Here is an 18,931-nt window from a genome sequence, read left to right as displayed (position 1 = left end):
TACCAAAAAATAAATAAATATTTTTGAAAAAATATGTAAAAGATTTATGAATTTTTGAAATAATAGTTGAAATGTCTAAAAAAAAACTTAGAAATATGTTAAACTATTTTGAAATTTTTGTGCTCTGAATATGTATATCTACGAGTTAAGGAGCACGCCCACAAAGTTTGACCGTCGGTCGTGATCAAATGAAAATACATACATATCCGCCCTCTGCTCATAAATATAAAATCATCATCTCATTTAATATTTGTTTGTACTTGTACTTTTGTACGTACAAAGGCACCATTTACGCGATGAATGGATGGACACAGGGAGCTTAAAAGAGGATTAAATTAACGTGGCCAATTTCCAAATTTAGTTCTTTACAAAATTATTATTAAATTGAACCAAGTGTCATTTCATTCGAATCGCAAGTGCTGTGTCTTTATTTATGTACTCGAAATCTTAATCCAATCCGAATAAGTGAAGAGAGAAAGATTATCCCGTCAACGTTTTTTTTATATTGGTGGCTCTTCTGGCCTAGAAATATGTGTAAGTGTACGCAGACTGTAAAAAATCCGCTAATATTGCAAAACAGAGAGCGTAATAAAAAGAATAAAACTGCGTGTGCAGCCCGTTAAGTTAACAAATTTTGGTTTGTATACGTATGTATTTGCTTAGTAGAATAATAATGCATTTCTGCGTGCTGACCGACAATGAAGAACGGTGGTCCGGCCTTAAAAACCAGTGTTGCGTTCCATTCGACCTATTGTTCATATCTACATATGTACATACGCTAATCTTACGTGTGAAGTACCCCATGAATGCATATGTATCTGTAGACTTATCTTTATTAAGTGGATGGATAAGCAACTATGTAACTTTTGGCACGAGATCATACTACATTCTGCAAATCAGGACAAATCAATTCATTTTTTTATTCAAGACATAATTTAAAATGTTCCAGATACACGAATTCAATATGTATTAATAACAAGTGTGCCGTCATTAATGGGACTGACTGACTGGGGATGATCATAATGTGTCAATTATGCTGACTATCAGGTCAGATTTTTGGTACTAATCTGATTAATGGTGTCGGAAAGGAAGAGGATACGAAAATGAAATGTGAAATTAAATGGTTTCACGGTTTAATGTGAGTTAAGAGGAAGCTAATTTTGTTTAAAATTGATGATGATGAGACTTTTATGAGATGAGAAATCGAATTTAAGGTTAAATATTTTTCTCGCTTTTCTCAAAAAAAGTTGAGACTGTTAAAGAATTGAGATGATTTTTATGTTCTTGACTCGATGACTAATCGTCAAAATCCGTACATTTATAATCATTTCTGGGCTCTGGGAATTTATTTTAAAATTCTGGACGACAAATTTGTAGGGCAGGGAGTTGACATTACAAAAATGTTCACTCCAGATTTTGACACTTTTTGAAGAAGGAGATCTCAAGTTTAAGAAGCCTTCAGAAAAATTGGAACTCTTCGAAACTGGCTTAAAGAACTCAACGCCATTCCATTAATCAACTCACTGACTACAAATTCGTCGTCCAGAATTTTAAAATAAATTCCCAGAGGGGAGAAATTGTGCATTTTGACGATGAGCCATCGAGTCCTAAGATGATTTTTATGTCTTTCAAGTTCTTAAAATCTTTATGTGACAGTAAACTATTCACTCGGTCGGTCGGTAATTAAGAGATTTCAAGGTGACTGATCTTTCCACACGGTTAAAAAAATGTCACGCACGCATTACAACCCAAGAAACTGAAGAAAGTATTTACAAAATAATTAAAATTTTATCCCTGTCGTCGCATCCACGTCCACATTATTTTGTTTTCTTCAAATTTGACATCACTTCTTCAACCAAAATTAAAGAAAAATCCGGCGAAATTAGTGTCTTAATTAAATTTGGCCGAAGATCACTGGCCGCGGAAACCGTGGGGACGTCTGGGGACATTAGCATTGTAGGATAGGCGAGGGAGGGGTTTATATAAGGTGGGGAGATGATGCAGACATCGAATAACCGTGGGGACATTGTCCCTCTTTTGTCCCCACACCCTTCCGCGGCCACTGTTGACGATACGTCTCGTGTGTCATGATGCCAGTCATTCCCAAATTATAATGATTAACTAATTAATTTCGTGTATGTATGAGAAGACGATTCGACACAATGCATTGGCTTCACTTTCTTGCCTGGTCTGGTGACACGATAATTTATTAACTAACCACTCCCCAAAAAGACGTGATGTGGTATGGTTGACATATTTTTTTAACGTCTTCTTTTGTCTTAACAAATGCTCTAATTTAATAATTTCTTAATTGGGCACGAATTTCTCGGGAAAGTGGAAAAATTTCTTAATAATTAAATTAGTACAAATTATTCTAAAAAAATAAATCAAGGACGCGATCTACTAATTGGATGTATGTACACACATTCATAAAAAGAACCACAGTTTACCCCAATTACTAAATATCCTGTCATCATTTCTATGAAAAAGTGGATGAATGACACTTCTACAAAGAAAAACTGTTATTACGCCACAAGTTTTTTAATTCATTTCATGTATGCAGCGACCTTTTTGTCAATCATAAATATGCGACAGACACATTTTTATTTGCTTGTTCTCCCTCCGAGACGTGAAACAATTAGGTTTTTGAAAGACATTCAACGAACGAGAGTGAAGATTCGTATTGTGTGCGTATTGTGGTCATAAAATAAATGATGCATTCATACGTGGTAACATATGTAACACACGTTTATGTACATACTCCCAGTGACATACATTGATTGTTCCCATATGTACATATGAATTGTTGAATGTAAACCTTGTGCAATGTGAGACAGGCAAGTTCAGTTTGCATGAAAGACATTTTCATTTTATTCTTCCAATTTGAAACTTCTCATTTGGAATTCCGGTGCTGTCAGAGGAAAGAGAAGAACAGAACACGCAGCATTTTTACATGTTATGTATGCATCTCCACTCCACAAATCTCAACACAAATCCACACATCGTACACTTATGCATCTCCTCAAATCTCAAGATTTATACTACACAAATCCACGTCTCACAAACTTTTGAGAAGAAGGAAACCATCGAATTGTCATGAATGGTCATTTCTCAATCTACCTGCCAATCAATAATTGGGAAAAGCTAATACGGAAAGAAGGTGTTGGTATTTAAATAATGGATGATTTTCTTATTGACAGAACGAGATCAGCGTCATCATCATCATCATCACCAGTGGTCGCGGAAGGGAGGGGACAAAATAGGGGCAATGTCCCCACGCTTGTTCGATGTCGGCATCATCTCCCCGTCTTATATAAACCCTGCCCTCCCCCATCCTACAATGGCAATGTCCCCAGATGTCCCCACGGCTTCCGCGGCCACTGAGAGAATTCAGGCTACTCAGATGTATGAACATGATGCAGTGGCCGCGGGAGCGTGGGGACAGAGGGACACTGCCCCCACGGTTGTTCGATGTCCCCATCAATGTTATATAAACCCCTCCTTTCCCTATCCTACAATATTAACGTCCCCAGATGTCCCCACCCTTCCGCCACTGGTCATCGTAACTTATAACAAAAATCCGTGTTCAAACTATTCATTTCTAACGAGGAAATGCAATTTTTTTGAAGATATTTTTTTCTCAAAAAACAAAATAACAAAAGATTAAAACATAATGTAGGATTTGTTGTTGGGTCGATTTATCAAGAACTAAACGGCATGAGACAATGGAAACGGGGGGATGATTAAGAAGACTCGAGAGAAGAACAAATCAACAATGGAGACGAAGAAAAAGGGAAAACTGGGCCAAACAATAATGGAAAGTCCGCAAGCAAAGTTTGCATTTATCCACAGATTTATTACTTGTTATTTATTATCAGTTGGGTTGGGTGTCATTTCGGAAATTTGTACAAAATAAGGATGATAATGATAAAGGAGAAAAAGAAGAAAAGTCTCATTTTTTAAAGAGTTTTGGTAGATTAAAATTTGAGCGAGTTTAACGTCGATTTTTCAATACTTGGAAACTTTGGATGTTCAATTATATAAATAAAGATTGGTCATGCCGGAACGGGAAATGTATTTTTACAAAAAAAATTGAACGGTATTTAATAATAAAAAAGTCATGCATAAAATGAAGAAATAATGAATTGAAGTTTATATTTTGACCTGTGACCTTTTGACCTAATAAGGCCAACTAATATGTTACGTCTGACAATGGAGATCTCCCAGCGTGTGCTTTCAGATTTTGAGCAAATTAGTGTTAATAATCGATAACAAAATTAATTAGTATGAAATTTGCGGAAGACACGATCTCCCAATGGGCACATTGGGCAGAGATGTTTGCATCCAAAGAGGAGAAAACGCGCAGGAAATTTGGAAGGGTAAAATTTGTCGACTTCGAGATGCGTTTTCTCCTCTTTGGATGCAAACATCTCTGCCAAACGCGCCCATTGGGAGATCTCGCTTTCGTAAATTTCATCCTAATTAAATTTGTGATCAATTGACACTTATTTGGTCAAAATCGGAGACCATACGCTGAAAAACCTCCGTTGTTAGTTTAAATTTTATCCGAAAACGAAACTTTAAACTGTTTCAGAATTATCGTGCAGACGGACAGACGCACAAATAGACGCATTAACATATACGCAAAACCACGTACGCACAAAATGGTCCACATTACATCCAATCCACAAAACCATTTCCTTCCTTCTTCCCTTTTACTTTTACACCGTAAACTTCCCAAACCAAGCCAAGCCAAACCACAAATGCTAAAATCGGCAAAAAAGACGACAAAGTTTTAAATGTGCGTATGGAAAGTTACATATCATACATACAGATATCCAAAAGATTGTGACATTTATATAAATCCTGTCTCTTTCTAAATAAGATACAGGATACATATTAAACATTTTACATGATAAATTACCATGCTCTACAGCCACAATCATACCGCAATAAGGGTGTAATAACGACATTGTGGTTGACGTCGGAGCAGCTCGAGGCATTTTCTTTAGTTTTGAATGATTGTCGCACTTTTACTTTGTTGTGTATATATGCAGTGGCCGCGGAAGTGTGGGGACAGAGGGACAATGTCCTCACGATTATTCGATTTCCCTATCATCTACCCATGTTATATAAACCCCTGCCTCCCCCCATCCTACAATTTTAATGTCCCCTGATGTCCCCACAGCTTCCGCGGCCACTGGGAGAATTCAGGCTACTCAAATGTATGTATATGATGCAGTAGCCGCGGAAGGGTGTGGACAGAGGGACAATGTCCCCACGGTTGTTCGATGTCCGCATCATCTCCCCATCGTATATAAACCCCGTCCTCCCCTATTCTACAATGGAAATGTCCCCAGATGTCCCCACGGCTTCCGCGGCCTCTGTATATATGTCGGTAATTCAGGATTAGTAAAACGTCGACGAGACCAACCATTTATGAAGGCATATTCATGCTAAAAGACAAAAGATTCAATGAGAGTGGTTCAATTGTCAGATGCGAGTATGAACTTGGGATTAGGATAAGAATGGGATTATTTTTTAGTTTTGGTTTCATTAACCGCAATCCACAGCAATAATGTAATGTGCGTTAAACATTAATAATTAAGAGAACTTCTTATCCCTCCATTTGACAAGATGTTGAATTATGCATATTTATCGAGTAGTTAAACATAAAGAGTATCTGCACAGACAGAATTCTGCATATTTCTGCAGATTTCAACAAAAAAAATATTTGCATAAGCAAACAATTCTGAATATTTTAGTCTGCTTAAAGTTCCATAAAAATTGTGCAAAATTCTTTATACATATTGTGGATTTCGGTAGATTTCGGCAAAAAAAATTTGCACATTTTGTGTATAAACTTCCATGAAAATTAGCAAAATTCTCCACATTTAAGCAGATTTTAGCTAAAATAATTCTGCACATTTTTCCCTGCATAAAATTCCATGAAAATTATGCAAAATTCTAAACACATTCTCTTCTGTACAAAAATGCGCCAATTTTCGGCACCACGTTGATTTTCATAAGGAAACTAAAACAATGCGACTTACTTTAACTTATCAGAACGGATGCGGCCAAAGTCAAACATTATGAAACATGCCAAACGACCTGTTCTCTTAAAGATTGACATGAACGGAAACAATTTTTACATCATTATCTGTCATATTTACAATGCTTATTATTTATTTTATATACGTACGTACGTAATGCATGCCCAGCCCAGCCCAAACAACCTCCAGGTTCAGGACGATGATAAGAGTAGGAGATATGTGCTTGTGCAAGAATAAATTGCCTAATTAAAGTTTGTACGACTATGATTCGATAATTATGACCGTGATGAGATTTAATGTTAATCCATTGTGCTGTGCAGTTAAAAAATATTATATTTAAATCATGGGTTAACCATTTAAATCAAGTTGGTCTTAATTGTGCCAACAATGAGAGAAAGAAAGAAATGTGGATGGATGTATGTAATATAATGTAATGTTGACCTTATACATGCAAGTGTGTGTGTGTGTGTATGTGTATTACGTTAAGATATCTAGGCAGATAAGATCTTGTCGTCCCTGAAGTAAGTAGCAATCTGATACTTTAGTTTTGATGTAACAATAATAATAATACAGTTAGTTAGTTAGTTGCTACTGATATACGAGAACATGCTTATGAAAAAAATTAAAAATATCGTATGTATATATGAAAAATATTAAGCTAAACAGACATCAAATGCAACAAGTATGATTTAAAGTCAGGTATGAATTTTTTTCATGAACAAAATTACGAATAATATTTAATTTAGTACAAAAGCTAAACGATACTGCAAAAAAACTGCAATCGAAATAAATAGCGAATTAAGTAGACTATTCATTGATAAAATTCGTAAATATTTTCTACCGCATGAGTTTTATATCTTATGTGACTGGTGTGTCTGTCCGGCTGTCGATATTTGGGATTCGCTTATGAATAGTGAAAAGCTTAATAATCCGCCAAAAAACTGCACTCGAAATAAATGGCGAATTAAGTAGACTATTGAATTCATTGATAATATTCGTAATTTATTTTCTATAGCCTGACTTACACCTTATGGGATCGTAGTATGTCTGTCCGTCCGTCGATTTGTGGAATTCAATACAAACAAATCTGCTAACTCGGACGAAACGAAGTAGTAGGTTTTTTCTATCCTTGTTCTCTTCTTATAAAGAGGGAGACTCGTTAATGAAATTAGATCGCACGCTTTTAATGTTGTAATAATTTTGCTTAGTGTTAAAACGTGAAGTGCAGCGGAACGAATGGGTGAAATGCATTATACATAAAGGTTTTCATTTAATGACTTCTCGTATTTTTTTCTAGGTGAGAATAATGCAACGAAAACATAACAATAAGCTTCAAATTTTATTTTCGCCTTTTTAGAAGCAAAGAATTTTAGCAGGTGATTATCAAGAATTGGTGGAAATTAGACACGTCACGTTCTTAAATTATTTTCATACGAGGATATAAAAAACGGATGAAAATATGTGTGTAAAAAATGCCAAAATATTTGGACCAAAATTGAAATTTTGAGGCATTTTGAAGTCAAATTATGATTTTGTAAATATTTGGACCAAAATTGAAATTTTGAGTCATTTTGAAGTCAAATTATGATTTTGAAATTTAATGAAAAATATTTTTTTGTATTAAAGGGCATCCCATATGTAAAGTGCAGATGGAAAAACCGCCCTCATTTTGTTGTAATTCAATTTTGTTCGAAGAAACTAAATTTACACAAAAGCTTAGGATCTGTATGTGTTAGTTTTATCGTTAAACCAATTTCCTATCCCATTGTAACTTAGAGATATTAGGTTCTTCCGAGCTCCGCCGAAGGGTCGTTTTCACGGTTTTTCCTAAATGTCCTTTGCGATTCTGCTCCAACCTTTCGAAATCTACGAACGATTGCAAACTTTTTCTCTCGTTTAGAACATTGTCTTCGACAATTGGCCCAGAAGTTCTCCATACCACGTGTTTGAGGTACATTATTAACGTTGTTTGGTTTTTGTGTATCTCATCCAATGTTTTCGGGGGAATGAATAACCAAGGTTTTCTTTTGAAACATTGTCTTTGGCTTTAGTCTATCTTCGCATTTTGCATCTACTGGAGTAGTTGCTTGAAAATATGTACGATCGGGAACATTATCAGGGTCAGTGGTCACTTAGATTTCATCATAAATAACCACGAGTTTGCTCAACCCTTTTTTGGAAATTTTTCTGCATGCTGCTTTAGCTTGATGGTGCTGGGTCCATACATTTTTCTTTGCCGATTGCTTTACACACTCTTTCATGCCTAAGACGTGAAGTTTAATTCGACGTATCGTTGAGTTCGATATGTTTTGTGTTGTGGATACGGCAATCATGGAATTGCGGGACGCTTCTTTAAGAACATCCTAATTTTCTCGACATTTCTTTTCGTTGACTGGATAACCGCCTGACCTGATATTTTTTTGCAATTCATGTCACCGGCAAGCTCACATCTTGTAATTATTAGGTCGACAACGAATCTAAGTTTTTCTTGCCTGGCGAAGTAATCAATCGTCTTTTTCTAATCACACCGATATGAATTTTCGTGCGAGTGAAAATCGACACTTCCGAATTTTTGGATTCCGGCTCGTGTAATGCATTGACAAGATTTTTTGATGAAATCTGAAATCAGTTGTCTTAATCTGCATGACATTACCTAAAATATGACTTATCTCTGATCAATTTTTTCCAGCCCGTACCCTTAAAATCAATGGTTGACCGAGCTGCACCTTACTTTTGGGATGCCCTTTAGGTAGGTTGATTATATGATTAATACGTGTAAAATTGTCTGACAAAATTCAAGTATGTCAAAAAATTGAAATTATTTAGGGAAGAAATGTATAAATATTTAGACAAAAACGAAAAAAATAAGAATTTTGAGGCATTTTGAAGTCAAATTATGATTTTTAAATTTAATGTAAAATATTTTTTTAGTCTTAGGTAGGTTGTTTGATGATAAATTTCTTACGTGTAAAATTATCTGACAAAATTTAAGTATTTCAAAAAATTGAAATTATTTAAGGAAGAAATGTAAAAATGTTTAGACTAAAACACGAAAAAAATATGAATTTTGAGGGAATCGTCAATTTATGATTATAAAACTTAAAATACAGAACATTTTCCTTGTTGTAATTTTTTCACAAAAATTTGCCTTCTAAAAAGATATTCTAACACAATTTATATATTTAAGAAAAATGGGAAATATTTACGGAAAAATGTATAAGAAAACATAAAAAACACAAAAACGAAAAAAAATCTAAAGTTTGAAGGATTTCGACGTCAAATTATGATTCTAAAATGAATACGATAATTCATATTGTCGTATAGGTAATCTAGCCTGTGGCAAAAAACTTACCAGTCTAAAATTTTCGTTAACAAACTTTATATATTTTTGAAAATAGAGAAGTACCACTTAAATATTTGCACATTTTTTAAGTACGAAAATTAGCAAAATATTATACATTTATAAATTTTTAAAAAATACATAAAAATTTAATTATTTGCAAACATTTTCCCTTATTAATCGTCTCACCTGGATAAAATCTTGTTTACTCGAATCCTCATAAATTCCGGAACCACGTGCCTCATCCCCCACAACGATGGAAGGCACAAATATCACAACCAAACAAATTATTGTGGTGGCGAGGGTAATAAATTTTCGAAATCCACCAGTACCACCAGAACCCCCTAAACTTAGACAGCTCCCAGTTCCAGCAGTCTCACAATTTGCACTACTTTTACATAAAAACTTGTCAATTGAATCGGTCGACTTTTTCAGACAACTTTTCAACACGAGGGGACAACTTTGTTCTTCCTGTTCTTCACATAGGGTTCCCCGCGACGCGAAAATATTGGGGTAACGAAGTCTCGAACTTGCTCGAGAGGATGAGCGTCGTTGTTGTTGAGGGGGCAGATTGAGATTATTATTTACGTCGTCACTGAAGGTGAGATGAGACGGAATCCCAACCTTGTTCTTATTGCGGAATCGTTTACTCATGTTGGTCAGACTGGTGCGGGCAACGGTCCAGTTATTGGGGTTAATTTGTGGGGGTGGGGGTGGTGGTGGTGGTGGTGGGGATGATGTCGAGACACCCCCATTTTCCGGAAGTGGAGTAGGTGCAGGATTTACGACACTTTTACACTGGGGATGCACCCGGAAATTGCGGGCAGGTTTGGTCAAACATGACGATGACGACGACGTCGCAGGTGACGAAGACGCGTTTCTACTCGGACTCATCTTGCTGACGAAAGATTTCTAGTCGACGAGTCATATTAGGTCCATTTTTTTGAAATTTTGAAACCACAATTTTGGAGAGTAAATTTTACATGAAATTTTGTATCACACACTGAAGTTATTTATTTATTATTTGCAAAATTTCAACAATCCAACCACCACCACGACATGGGTCAATTTTGGTGGATTATTGGCACACACAATCAGCGTAGCGTACCGTACGGCGTGTTGCGTGGTGTTGTTGTTTGCGATGCAAATGCGCCCAAAATACTGACAGACTTTTGAAATTCAACGTATAGTTAGTTAGTTAGTTTTGAGGTTGGATTTAACAACCAAGTGAGTTAAGTTAAGTTAAGTTAGCGAGATGAGATGCGGACTGATTCAACAATAACAAATGTATGTATGTACACGCAACAATGCTGAATTTTTGCATGGTTGTGCACACCGTAAGGGGTACGTAGGTAGGAATGATATGATATAGTTAAGCTCAGGTTTATGTAGTAAATACTTTTGCATGCATGCACGTAAGTAATTCAAGTAAACGATGCATTGCATTATTTGCAGCACGTGAATTTGGTATGGGTTTTTGGAAAATAAATATTATTCGGGAGGCATTTTATTATGTATGTGGTAGACATAAATTATGAATTCTTTAGAATGGAGGTCTCCCAGCGTATGCGATCCAATTTTGAGCAAATTAGCGTGAATCGATAACAAATTTAATTAGGATGAAAATTTGCGAAAGACACGATCTCCCAATGGGCACGTTTGACGCAGATATTTGCATCCGAAGAGGAGAAAACGTGCAGTAAATTTGGAAAGTGTAAAATTTGTTGACTTTAGGGCGCGTTTTCTCCTCTTCGGATGCAAATATCTCTGCCAAACGTGCCCATTGGGAGATCGTGCCTTTCGCAAATTTCATACTAATTATATTTGTGATCGATTTCCCACTAATTTGCTCAAAATCGGAGAGAATTCGCTGGGAGACCTCCATTGTCCGTGCGGAGAGGACAGATTTAGCTTAAACTTTTGTGAATGCAACCTTATTAAACCGACGGAACCATAAAAAAAGAAGACCACCAAACATGTAATTATGTCCGTGTGGGTCATGGAACTCCGTTAGAAATAAATGGATAAAACCTACTGGCTCTAGCTCTTTGTTTGGATTTTTGTCGCATGCAAACATCCAAAATTATGGGACGGCACGAGATTCATGTTCTGAAAAAGAGAGGTGTATGTACATATGTGCTCCTTTTCGTTTTAAAATGATTAATATAAGATGAAATTTTTTCAAACAAAAAATCAAAAAAGTTTCGACTTTTTTGATGTTTTGGATGTGTGATGTAGATGCCAAAAATGTAATTTGCAAGCTTTAAAATATTTAAGGGAAGGTATAGATAATCAACGCAACCATCCGTTATACACCTTGTGTTATACATATTTCTCGGCAACTATGTGGAATACATCAGATTTTTTTATAATTTTTCCGAAAAAGATAATATATTATATTATCTTATTCCATGGTTGATATCCTATAAACTCAACTAAAATATACTTCAAAAACTATTTTAATTTCAACCAGAACAATATTCATCCTAATTTAATTTATGTAATAATAATCTAGCCATTATTTTAGAAAGAAAGTTTTTATGACAAAGTATAAAATTTTTGTACTTTCTGACATAACAAGTTAATCAACAGGCTTAAAACCCTTACTTGTTTATCTTGCTGTGCAGTGGACGCGGAAACGTGTGGACAGAAGAGGGACAATGTCCCCAGGGTTATTCGATGTCCGCATGTTGTATAAACCCGTCCCTCCCCCCATCCGACAATGGTAATGTCCCCACGGCTTCCGCGGCCACTGTTGAAAATAGCAAGTTTTTAAAAAACGGTATGGGTCAACCTTTAAGGTTACAGTTTGGTCGTTTTTAAATTCATATCCGTTCATGAGAAGCTATCGCTGTGTCGAAATTTCAAGTAAAATTTCTGAAAATCGGTATTAAATGGGTCGCCACCACCATGAAGGGTCCTTCTGGTTGGAAAATTTTGGAAATTTCACCTCAGAAACTTTCATTACCGGCTTTTACTTAACAATCCTTGTGCCAATTTTCTAACACCTTGGAATTTTTGCAATGTTTGCAATTTTACTGGAAACGAAATGACCCTCAATTTGACCGATTTTGCTCATCTTAGAACTTATGTAACTCCTAGAAAACATATTTTTGAACCCAATTGGTTCAACCGTTTTGACTCTATCGTGCCTCGGACAGACAGACAGGCAGGGCGGTTACATAAGTTTTACTCGAGGTAAAAATAATGTGTAACACAGACGCCAAAAATGTGAGTTGCAAGTATTACAATATATAAGGGAAGGTACACAGATGCCTTTCTGTTCGTTAACATGTTACACATTTTCCGGAAAATACGTTGAAATTTTATCAAAATATTAATATACTTTGAAATATTTGAAATTCAGCCAAAACAATGTTTAATGTATCCCAATTTAATTTATGTAATAATAATCTCGTCATTATTTTTCAGAAAGAAAGTTTTTATGACAAAGTATAAAATTTTTTGGGGTTTGCTTGCTGACATAACAATTTAATCAAGAGGTTTAAACCTTACTTATTTATCTTCCTGTGAGACGATTAAGAAGGGAACAGTGGCCGCGGAAAAGTGGGGACAAAAGAGGGACCATGTCCTCACGGTTGTTCGATGTCGGCATCATCTCCCCATCTTATATAAACCCCTCCCTTCCCCCAGGGTACAATGTTACTGTCCCCCGATGTCCCCACGGCTTCCGCGGCCACTGATTGTGCACTATTCTTATTTTTTCATAAAAATGTCACTTACTTAATTATGTCCTCCTCCTGTCTGTCTGTCTGTCTCGTCTGGTCGTCGTCATTGTGAGCGTGTCGTGGTCATGGTCGGCACGGTGTGACAAAAATTATACGTATTTTTATGCAATGCAATGCTATTAATTATTTAAGACGAAAATAATAAAAATGCTTATGTAAAAGACGGATAAGAGTTTCAGTTTAGCGAGGCATGGAGGACAGCAGGCAGGCAGGAGACCACCTACATAAAAGTTAAAATTATCTAAGCATAAATTGTTGTATAATAAGGAAGATAAATGAGCATTAAGTATTATGGCATGACCAGAAATTATGTGTGGCAGGAGCAGAACGAAATATTTATGAAGGATTTCTTTATGAAGGAGAATAATATTTCCCTAAAATTTGCATGCATGATAATTATATAATTTTTTCTAAGGATTTCCGTTCACGAGAAAGCAGACCATTTTTTGATTTCAAGTTCTCCATCATTTTTTATGGTAAAGTGAGCTACCTAATTATATTTATAAGAGGAAAAAATTTGAAAAATATGTACTTTACGACATAATTCAGAGAAATTGTCACATACAATTCAAAACTTGACTCTGGAGACCTTTGTTTTGGATGGAACCGTGTAATTAATTTGCAACAATTAACTAATTTCTGTGTCATGTTTAAATGTCAAGAAAAATATGGAAATGATCAACATACTTTTTTGTTTGCAATAAATAATTTATCTTTAAGTTAGTTTCTTTCAATTTTATAATTTTACCTTAAAATTATAGTTTACATACGTTATGTTTAATAACTTAGATAATTTTATGTTTAAATTATAGTTTATATAAGACAGAATCTGGATAAGGCAGTAAACATTGAAGGATATCATAATATAAGTAATTGTTAGTCTGTACAGACTAATTTACATAAGACCAGCACCTTACATACATACGTAAGATGCGAGTAATTTTACCTGAAAAAGCGTATCAAAATATACTGTTCTACATACACAATCAAGTAATTTGCTACCTATGTACTACTACCGATATATAATACATAATTGGACTATGATGCGTTTCATATTTGTGAACAAAAAAAATTGGACACATCAACCGGAAAAGTATGGTTCAATATAAATCAATTTAACTTGTTTAAAGAAGAGCTTTCATCTCAGCCAAAAGTTGTTTTTTCCGAAGGAGAACTTCCTGTAAAGTGTAAAGTTTATGTTATCATCAAAGATAAGTTTGGAAATTAATTCATAATTATAATTAAACTTTTAATGCAGGACTTGATGAGCCATCACCAAAATAAATCAACATTTAACCATTTCTCGGTTGTGGGAATTTACTTTAAAATTCTGGACAATAAATTTGTAGATCAAGGAGTTGTAAATTTTCAAAAATACAGTCTAGATTTTGACACTTTTTGAAGGAGGAGATCTCAAGTTTAAGAAGCCTTCAGAAAAATTGGAACTCGCCGAAACTGGCGTAAAAACTCAACGCTATTCCATTAACCAACTTACTGACTACAAATTTGTTGTCCAGAATTTTAAAATAAATTCCCAGAGCCGAAAACTGATTAAAAATGTTTATTTTGACAATTTTTGTAATGAGTCATCGAGCCCTACGTTAACTTACCGCAACGGAAGATTTTTGTTCTTTCACAAGATTTTGCTTTTCTTCCACTTCAGCCTTTAGTTTTTCGACTTTCTGGCTCGGAATCGCTGCAATCTTCAATTTCTCAAATTTAAGCTTGAGGTCCTGACACTGTCTCGATACTTTCTTTAATTTTTCCTCCTCCTCGGTCTGTTCTCGGGCTGCGATTTCCAATTCATCCCGCTCAATTGTCTGGTAGATTTTTCTAATGGCGTTGAACCTTTTATTGGCTGAGTGGATGGTATCCTCTGGATAGCCGAGCTGTTGAAATATTTGGGACAGCACGTCTCCTTCCGGAGTTAATGGTTTTGGAGCAGTAGCCCCTCGACCGTCCTGCAAATGAGATAAATTTGATCATAATCATAAAAACATTTTGAAGGAATTATTAATGTAGGACTCAATGACTCTCGGCAAAATCATCAAAATAGACACATTTTTAATCACTTCTCGGGAATATATAATTCTGGACGACAAAATTTGTGAAACAGGTCGTAGCAATTTTTGTTAACTCCAGATTTTAACAGTATTTGAAGGATCTCAAGTGGAACTGATTGAAATTGGCTTAAAAAACTCGCCGTCATTCTGTTAGTCAACTTATTTTTCATTACAAACTCGTTGTCCAGAATTTTAAAATAAATTCCCAGGGCAGAGTAATGATTAAAAATGTTTCGAATTTGACGATATTTATGATGAGTCATCGAGTCGTAATAATTTAAGTTTAATTACCAAATCGATTGTTGCCAATTCCTGTTCGATATTCAAAATAGTGTCCTTAAGCTGATTAAGTGGTTGTGCATTTGTGGATATGAGTTTCCCCACGAGGTCAAGCCGTACTGTTTGTGCTTCTAGCATGTCATACAGTCCAGACATTCCTAGTTCTAGACGTTTCTGCAAATATTATAAAGATTAGTATGCAAATAAGTATGTCAAAATCATGGGGATGAAACAGCACGATTAATTAATTAGCCAACCTTCGCCAGATTCCTAGATTCAATTAATCCTTGAAACCGACTATCCACTTTTTCCAGTGTGTCGACTCGGACTTTCTGCAATACTTCGTTAAATTCATTCTTCTCCTGAACCTCCAGAATTTTTATGCTATCTTCAACCTCCTGCTCCGACCGGCTACTACACATTATCATTATCACGCAATTAATTTACAGTTTAATTATTAATAAGCATTCAAAGTAATGTCAGTAATGTTTATAACTTTTCGCGTATCGTACTTACACATCCATCCCATTTGCGCTAATGTCGTCCAATACTTGGACAGCGACTTGAGCTGCGGCAAGTTTACGTGCCAACTTTACTCGTCGAACTTCTTCGTACACGATGGAATGGCGAAGCCGTTCAAATTTGCTGAGTTGCTGGGTGATTGCCTCGCTAACGTGGGAATCATCTTCTGTCTGTGGTCTGACACGTTCTGATTCTCTGAGCAGAGTTGGGATGTACTTTTTACCAAACTCTCGTATCTCTTGGTTCAAACTATCTTCATTTTCTATGAAGGTGTCCCAGTCCCATTCTCCCATAAATTGATCGCCGAGGTTTGCCTGGAATTTTATGAACATAATTATATTGTAAACATTTATAGAAATTTTTAGAAAATGTTTGAAAATGATATCATGAATGCACACACATTATCATTCAGGTCCAGATGCTTGAGAAGTTCTTCTTTGGTCATCTGTAATGCTTGGGCTTTGTCCATGATGCGTTTTTTCGCAACTAGAATGGCAACTTTTAAATTGGCTGATTCTTTCTGATAGTGCGAATTTATTGCATCTTGGGATGCATTGGATTCTTGGCGTAGAGCATCCATCCTCCTAAAAAGTGGAAGTATTTGATTAATTAAGATGTGAATAAGTTAAATTTTAAACTAAATTTATGCACCTTATTGTTTCCTGTCTTTTTTTAATATCCAAAATTTCCTGCTCACGCAGAGCTATTAGACGTTTGAGTTCTTGCGTTTTCAGTTCGTCGTCGTGAGTTTTATCAGAATTCCTGCGATCGAGGGCTTTCCGATGGTCGACGGCCTTCTCCAACTCTTCGCCAAATAATAGCAAACCCTCACTTCGAAGACGTTCATAACTACAATAACAATTATAATTATAATTAAATTGCACGCCATTAATTACGGATCCTTAACTACTTATGAAATTGGTTCAAATTACTCTTTGACTTCATCCTCGCTCAGAACATTGCCTGGTTTCAGTTTGGACATGATGGTTTTGAGAAGTTGGGTCATTTTCTCATCCTTAAAGACGTAGTCGAGGTGCTCCGGCTTCAAGTTTTTTGGAGCTTCGTATCCCAACGACTTAAAAAACTTTAAGAGGTCCTCCGACTGAGTTGCGTGTTCCGGTGGGAAGTCATGCTGGAGCAAAGAAGAACTTGGTTTGTTCCTCGACTTTGATGTTGTCGACGATGAAAAGTTGGAAGAGCTTTGCGGAATCCGGCTGTTGTTCTTTTTGGACATTTTTCTAGGCTGGAAAATAGATTAAGAGTGCATAATTAATAATAGATTAATAATTTTGCGTTTTTTAAATAAAAAATAAAAATATTAAATCATATTTTGCTTTACTTATGTTTCGGACTCTGAGGACTGTGTGACTATGTGTGACTTGCGATGGTGGATGGTGGAGAGACTGACTAAAAATTTTCACAAAATTACACATTAAGTTTGGCAAGGCACTGCCACAATTACACAATTACCAATGGGACGCGGAGGGAGGAGATCCCTTAAAACTTTAACCAATGATAGGAGAGGTGACAAAGGTTCACAAGGTTCACAAAAGGTTCAAGGGAGCACAAAAAGGTGAGATAAGACGTGGACAAATTTCCACTTAAATCCAGACTGACTGGCAACTAATTTGAATTTTTCTCTCTGATTCACCGTGCATGTACATATATAAATCCTCATATGAAAAAAACATACAAATCATGAAGTAAATCATTATCATCATCTAGTCAATGTTCTTTAAAAAATAATTATGCAAATCTCGACGACATATTCCGTTCCGACTCAAGCAATCGGTGTCCCCTTCACTAGTGTAACTAATGTCTTTCCATCAGGACAGGGAAGAGCTATTCTAAACCGAGTTACGTGCTTCCCCACACGATCAGTTATATAATAATATGGAAATATCTAACAAAAGCAACATTTCTCATCGTGTGGTGCGTACAGGTATGCATGTGTCCTTATTCGGCCATCGGTCTAACTGTCTGTCGGTCCGTCTATAACTTTCGAACGGAAGAGAATTTTGACATGCGGTTTTCACTAACGTGTTTCTAAATTTTGGGAGGAGTTAAGTTCGAAGATGGTGGAGAATAAATTATATTTTACTATCATGGTATTTAGGCGTGTCACCTTATTTGCATAAATCTCGTACTCCTGCTGGAGATACGCTTAGTTCACACCAGGCAAGTCGTCCCCCTCGTCTTGTCCTCCAGTCGTAAACGCGGCGAGATGAAAGGGACGAGGTCCACTTCCGGTGAGCACCCACAACCACTCCGACTCTGGCATACACACGATAAAGTAGGATATCCAGAGAGTGAAGAAGATAAGGTAGATTATGATAAAGCAGATTTTGAAGAGATAATGGTACAATTCCGCGGAGAAGAGACCAATTAAAAAGCCGAACAGGAGGAACCAGTTCACCATTCCGATAATCGCGATTTTGACATGCTACTACATCCAATCTATTGAAAAATAATTAATTATAATTAAATTAGGGTCATCAATCAATCAATTGCACAATAATTAAAATTCAGTTTTAAAGATAACAAAACAAAGTACTAACCGTCAAATAACTTGAATTATCAAGAATGATGGACTCCAATGAATTGACAACTTTTATTACAATTTATATTACTATCCAGTAGTTATTTCTACTCAATAAATTATTGACAATAATTAGTATAAATTAGTGAAAAAGTGGAAAATTAAATAATTTTATGTTTGACGACGAATAGGAAAATACAAGTATCGAGTGTTTTTCTAACAAGAAAAAGTTCCCTCGTAAACGGGCCAGATCGTAAATGGGGAAACTTGCATTTTGCATTTTGGATTTTGAAATTTGCATTTCGTTGGTCACATAAGTACGGAAATATGAGTTGACTAAATAAATAGTTATCCAAGTAGTTATCTGACAAATGATGGCCAAATAT

General features: G+C 35.7%; 2 protein-coding genes across 3 annotated transcripts in view; both read right to left on the bottom strand.

Annotated features, from left to right (window-relative positions):
* LOC110854039 overlaps positions 1 to 10,561 on the bottom strand; it is a 36,574-nt gene extending 26,013 nt beyond the window's left edge. The window contains exon 1 of the mRNA XM_022102435.2: positions 9,583 to 10,561. Within this exon, the coding sequence (XP_021958127.2) occupies positions 9,583 to 10,287 (705 nt within the window). The 5' untranslated portion in view covers positions 10,288 to 10,561. The remainder of the gene's footprint in view (positions 1 to 9,582) is intronic.
* A 3,268-nt stretch (positions 10,562 to 13,829) lies between these two features.
* LOC110854013 lies at positions 13,830 to 18,703 on the bottom strand. Of its 2 annotated transcripts, none has more exons than XM_022102400.2 (11): positions 18,565 to 18,703; positions 18,132 to 18,463; positions 17,346 to 17,413; positions 16,939 to 17,249; positions 16,658 to 16,855; positions 16,407 to 16,590; positions 16,001 to 16,320; positions 15,742 to 15,898; positions 15,497 to 15,658; positions 14,753 to 15,103; positions 13,830 to 14,320 (listed from the first exon to the last, which is right to left on the bottom strand). In XM_022102400.2, exons 4-11 carry the CDS (start codon positions 17,238 to 17,240, stop codon positions 14,267 to 14,269), a joined length of 1,728 nt encoding a protein of 575 aa, XP_021958092.1. In that variant the 5' UTR covers positions 17,241 to 17,249; positions 17,346 to 17,413; positions 18,132 to 18,463; positions 18,565 to 18,703; the 3' UTR covers positions 13,830 to 14,266. The 2 variants fall into 2 exon arrangements, with proteins under 2 accessions (XP_021958092.1, XP_035710971.1); XM_035855078.1 differs by having other exon boundaries at positions 15,742 to 15,895.
* Positions 18,704 to 18,931: the final 228 nt, after the last annotated feature.

This window comes from Folsomia candida, unplaced genomic scaffold (assembly GCF_002217175.1).
Source record: "Folsomia candida strain VU population unplaced genomic scaffold, ASM221717v1 Fcan01_Sc009, whole genome shotgun sequence".
In the NCBI taxonomy this organism is placed as follows: domain Eukaryota; kingdom Metazoa; phylum Arthropoda; class Collembola; order Entomobryomorpha; family Isotomidae; genus Folsomia; species Folsomia candida.
This window is presented reverse-complemented; position numbering and strand designations above follow the sequence as displayed.

What these genes read in the sequence shown, in the direction of transcription:
- LOC110854013 (XM_022102400.2), bottom strand. Translation starts at nt 17,240, where the DNA reads ATGTCCAAAAAGAACAACAGCCGGATTCCGCAAAGCTCTTCCAACTTT. An exon ending in AGCGAGGATGAAGTCAAAGA is followed by an intron (nt 16,856 to 16,938) that starts GTAATTTGAACC and finishes TTGTTATTGTAG; the next exon opens with TTATGAACGTCTTCGAAGTG. An exon ending in AATCTAGGAATCTGGCGAAG is followed by an intron (nt 15,659 to 15,741) that starts GTTGGCTAATTA and finishes TAATATTTGCAG; the next exon opens with AAACGTCTAGAACTAGGAAT.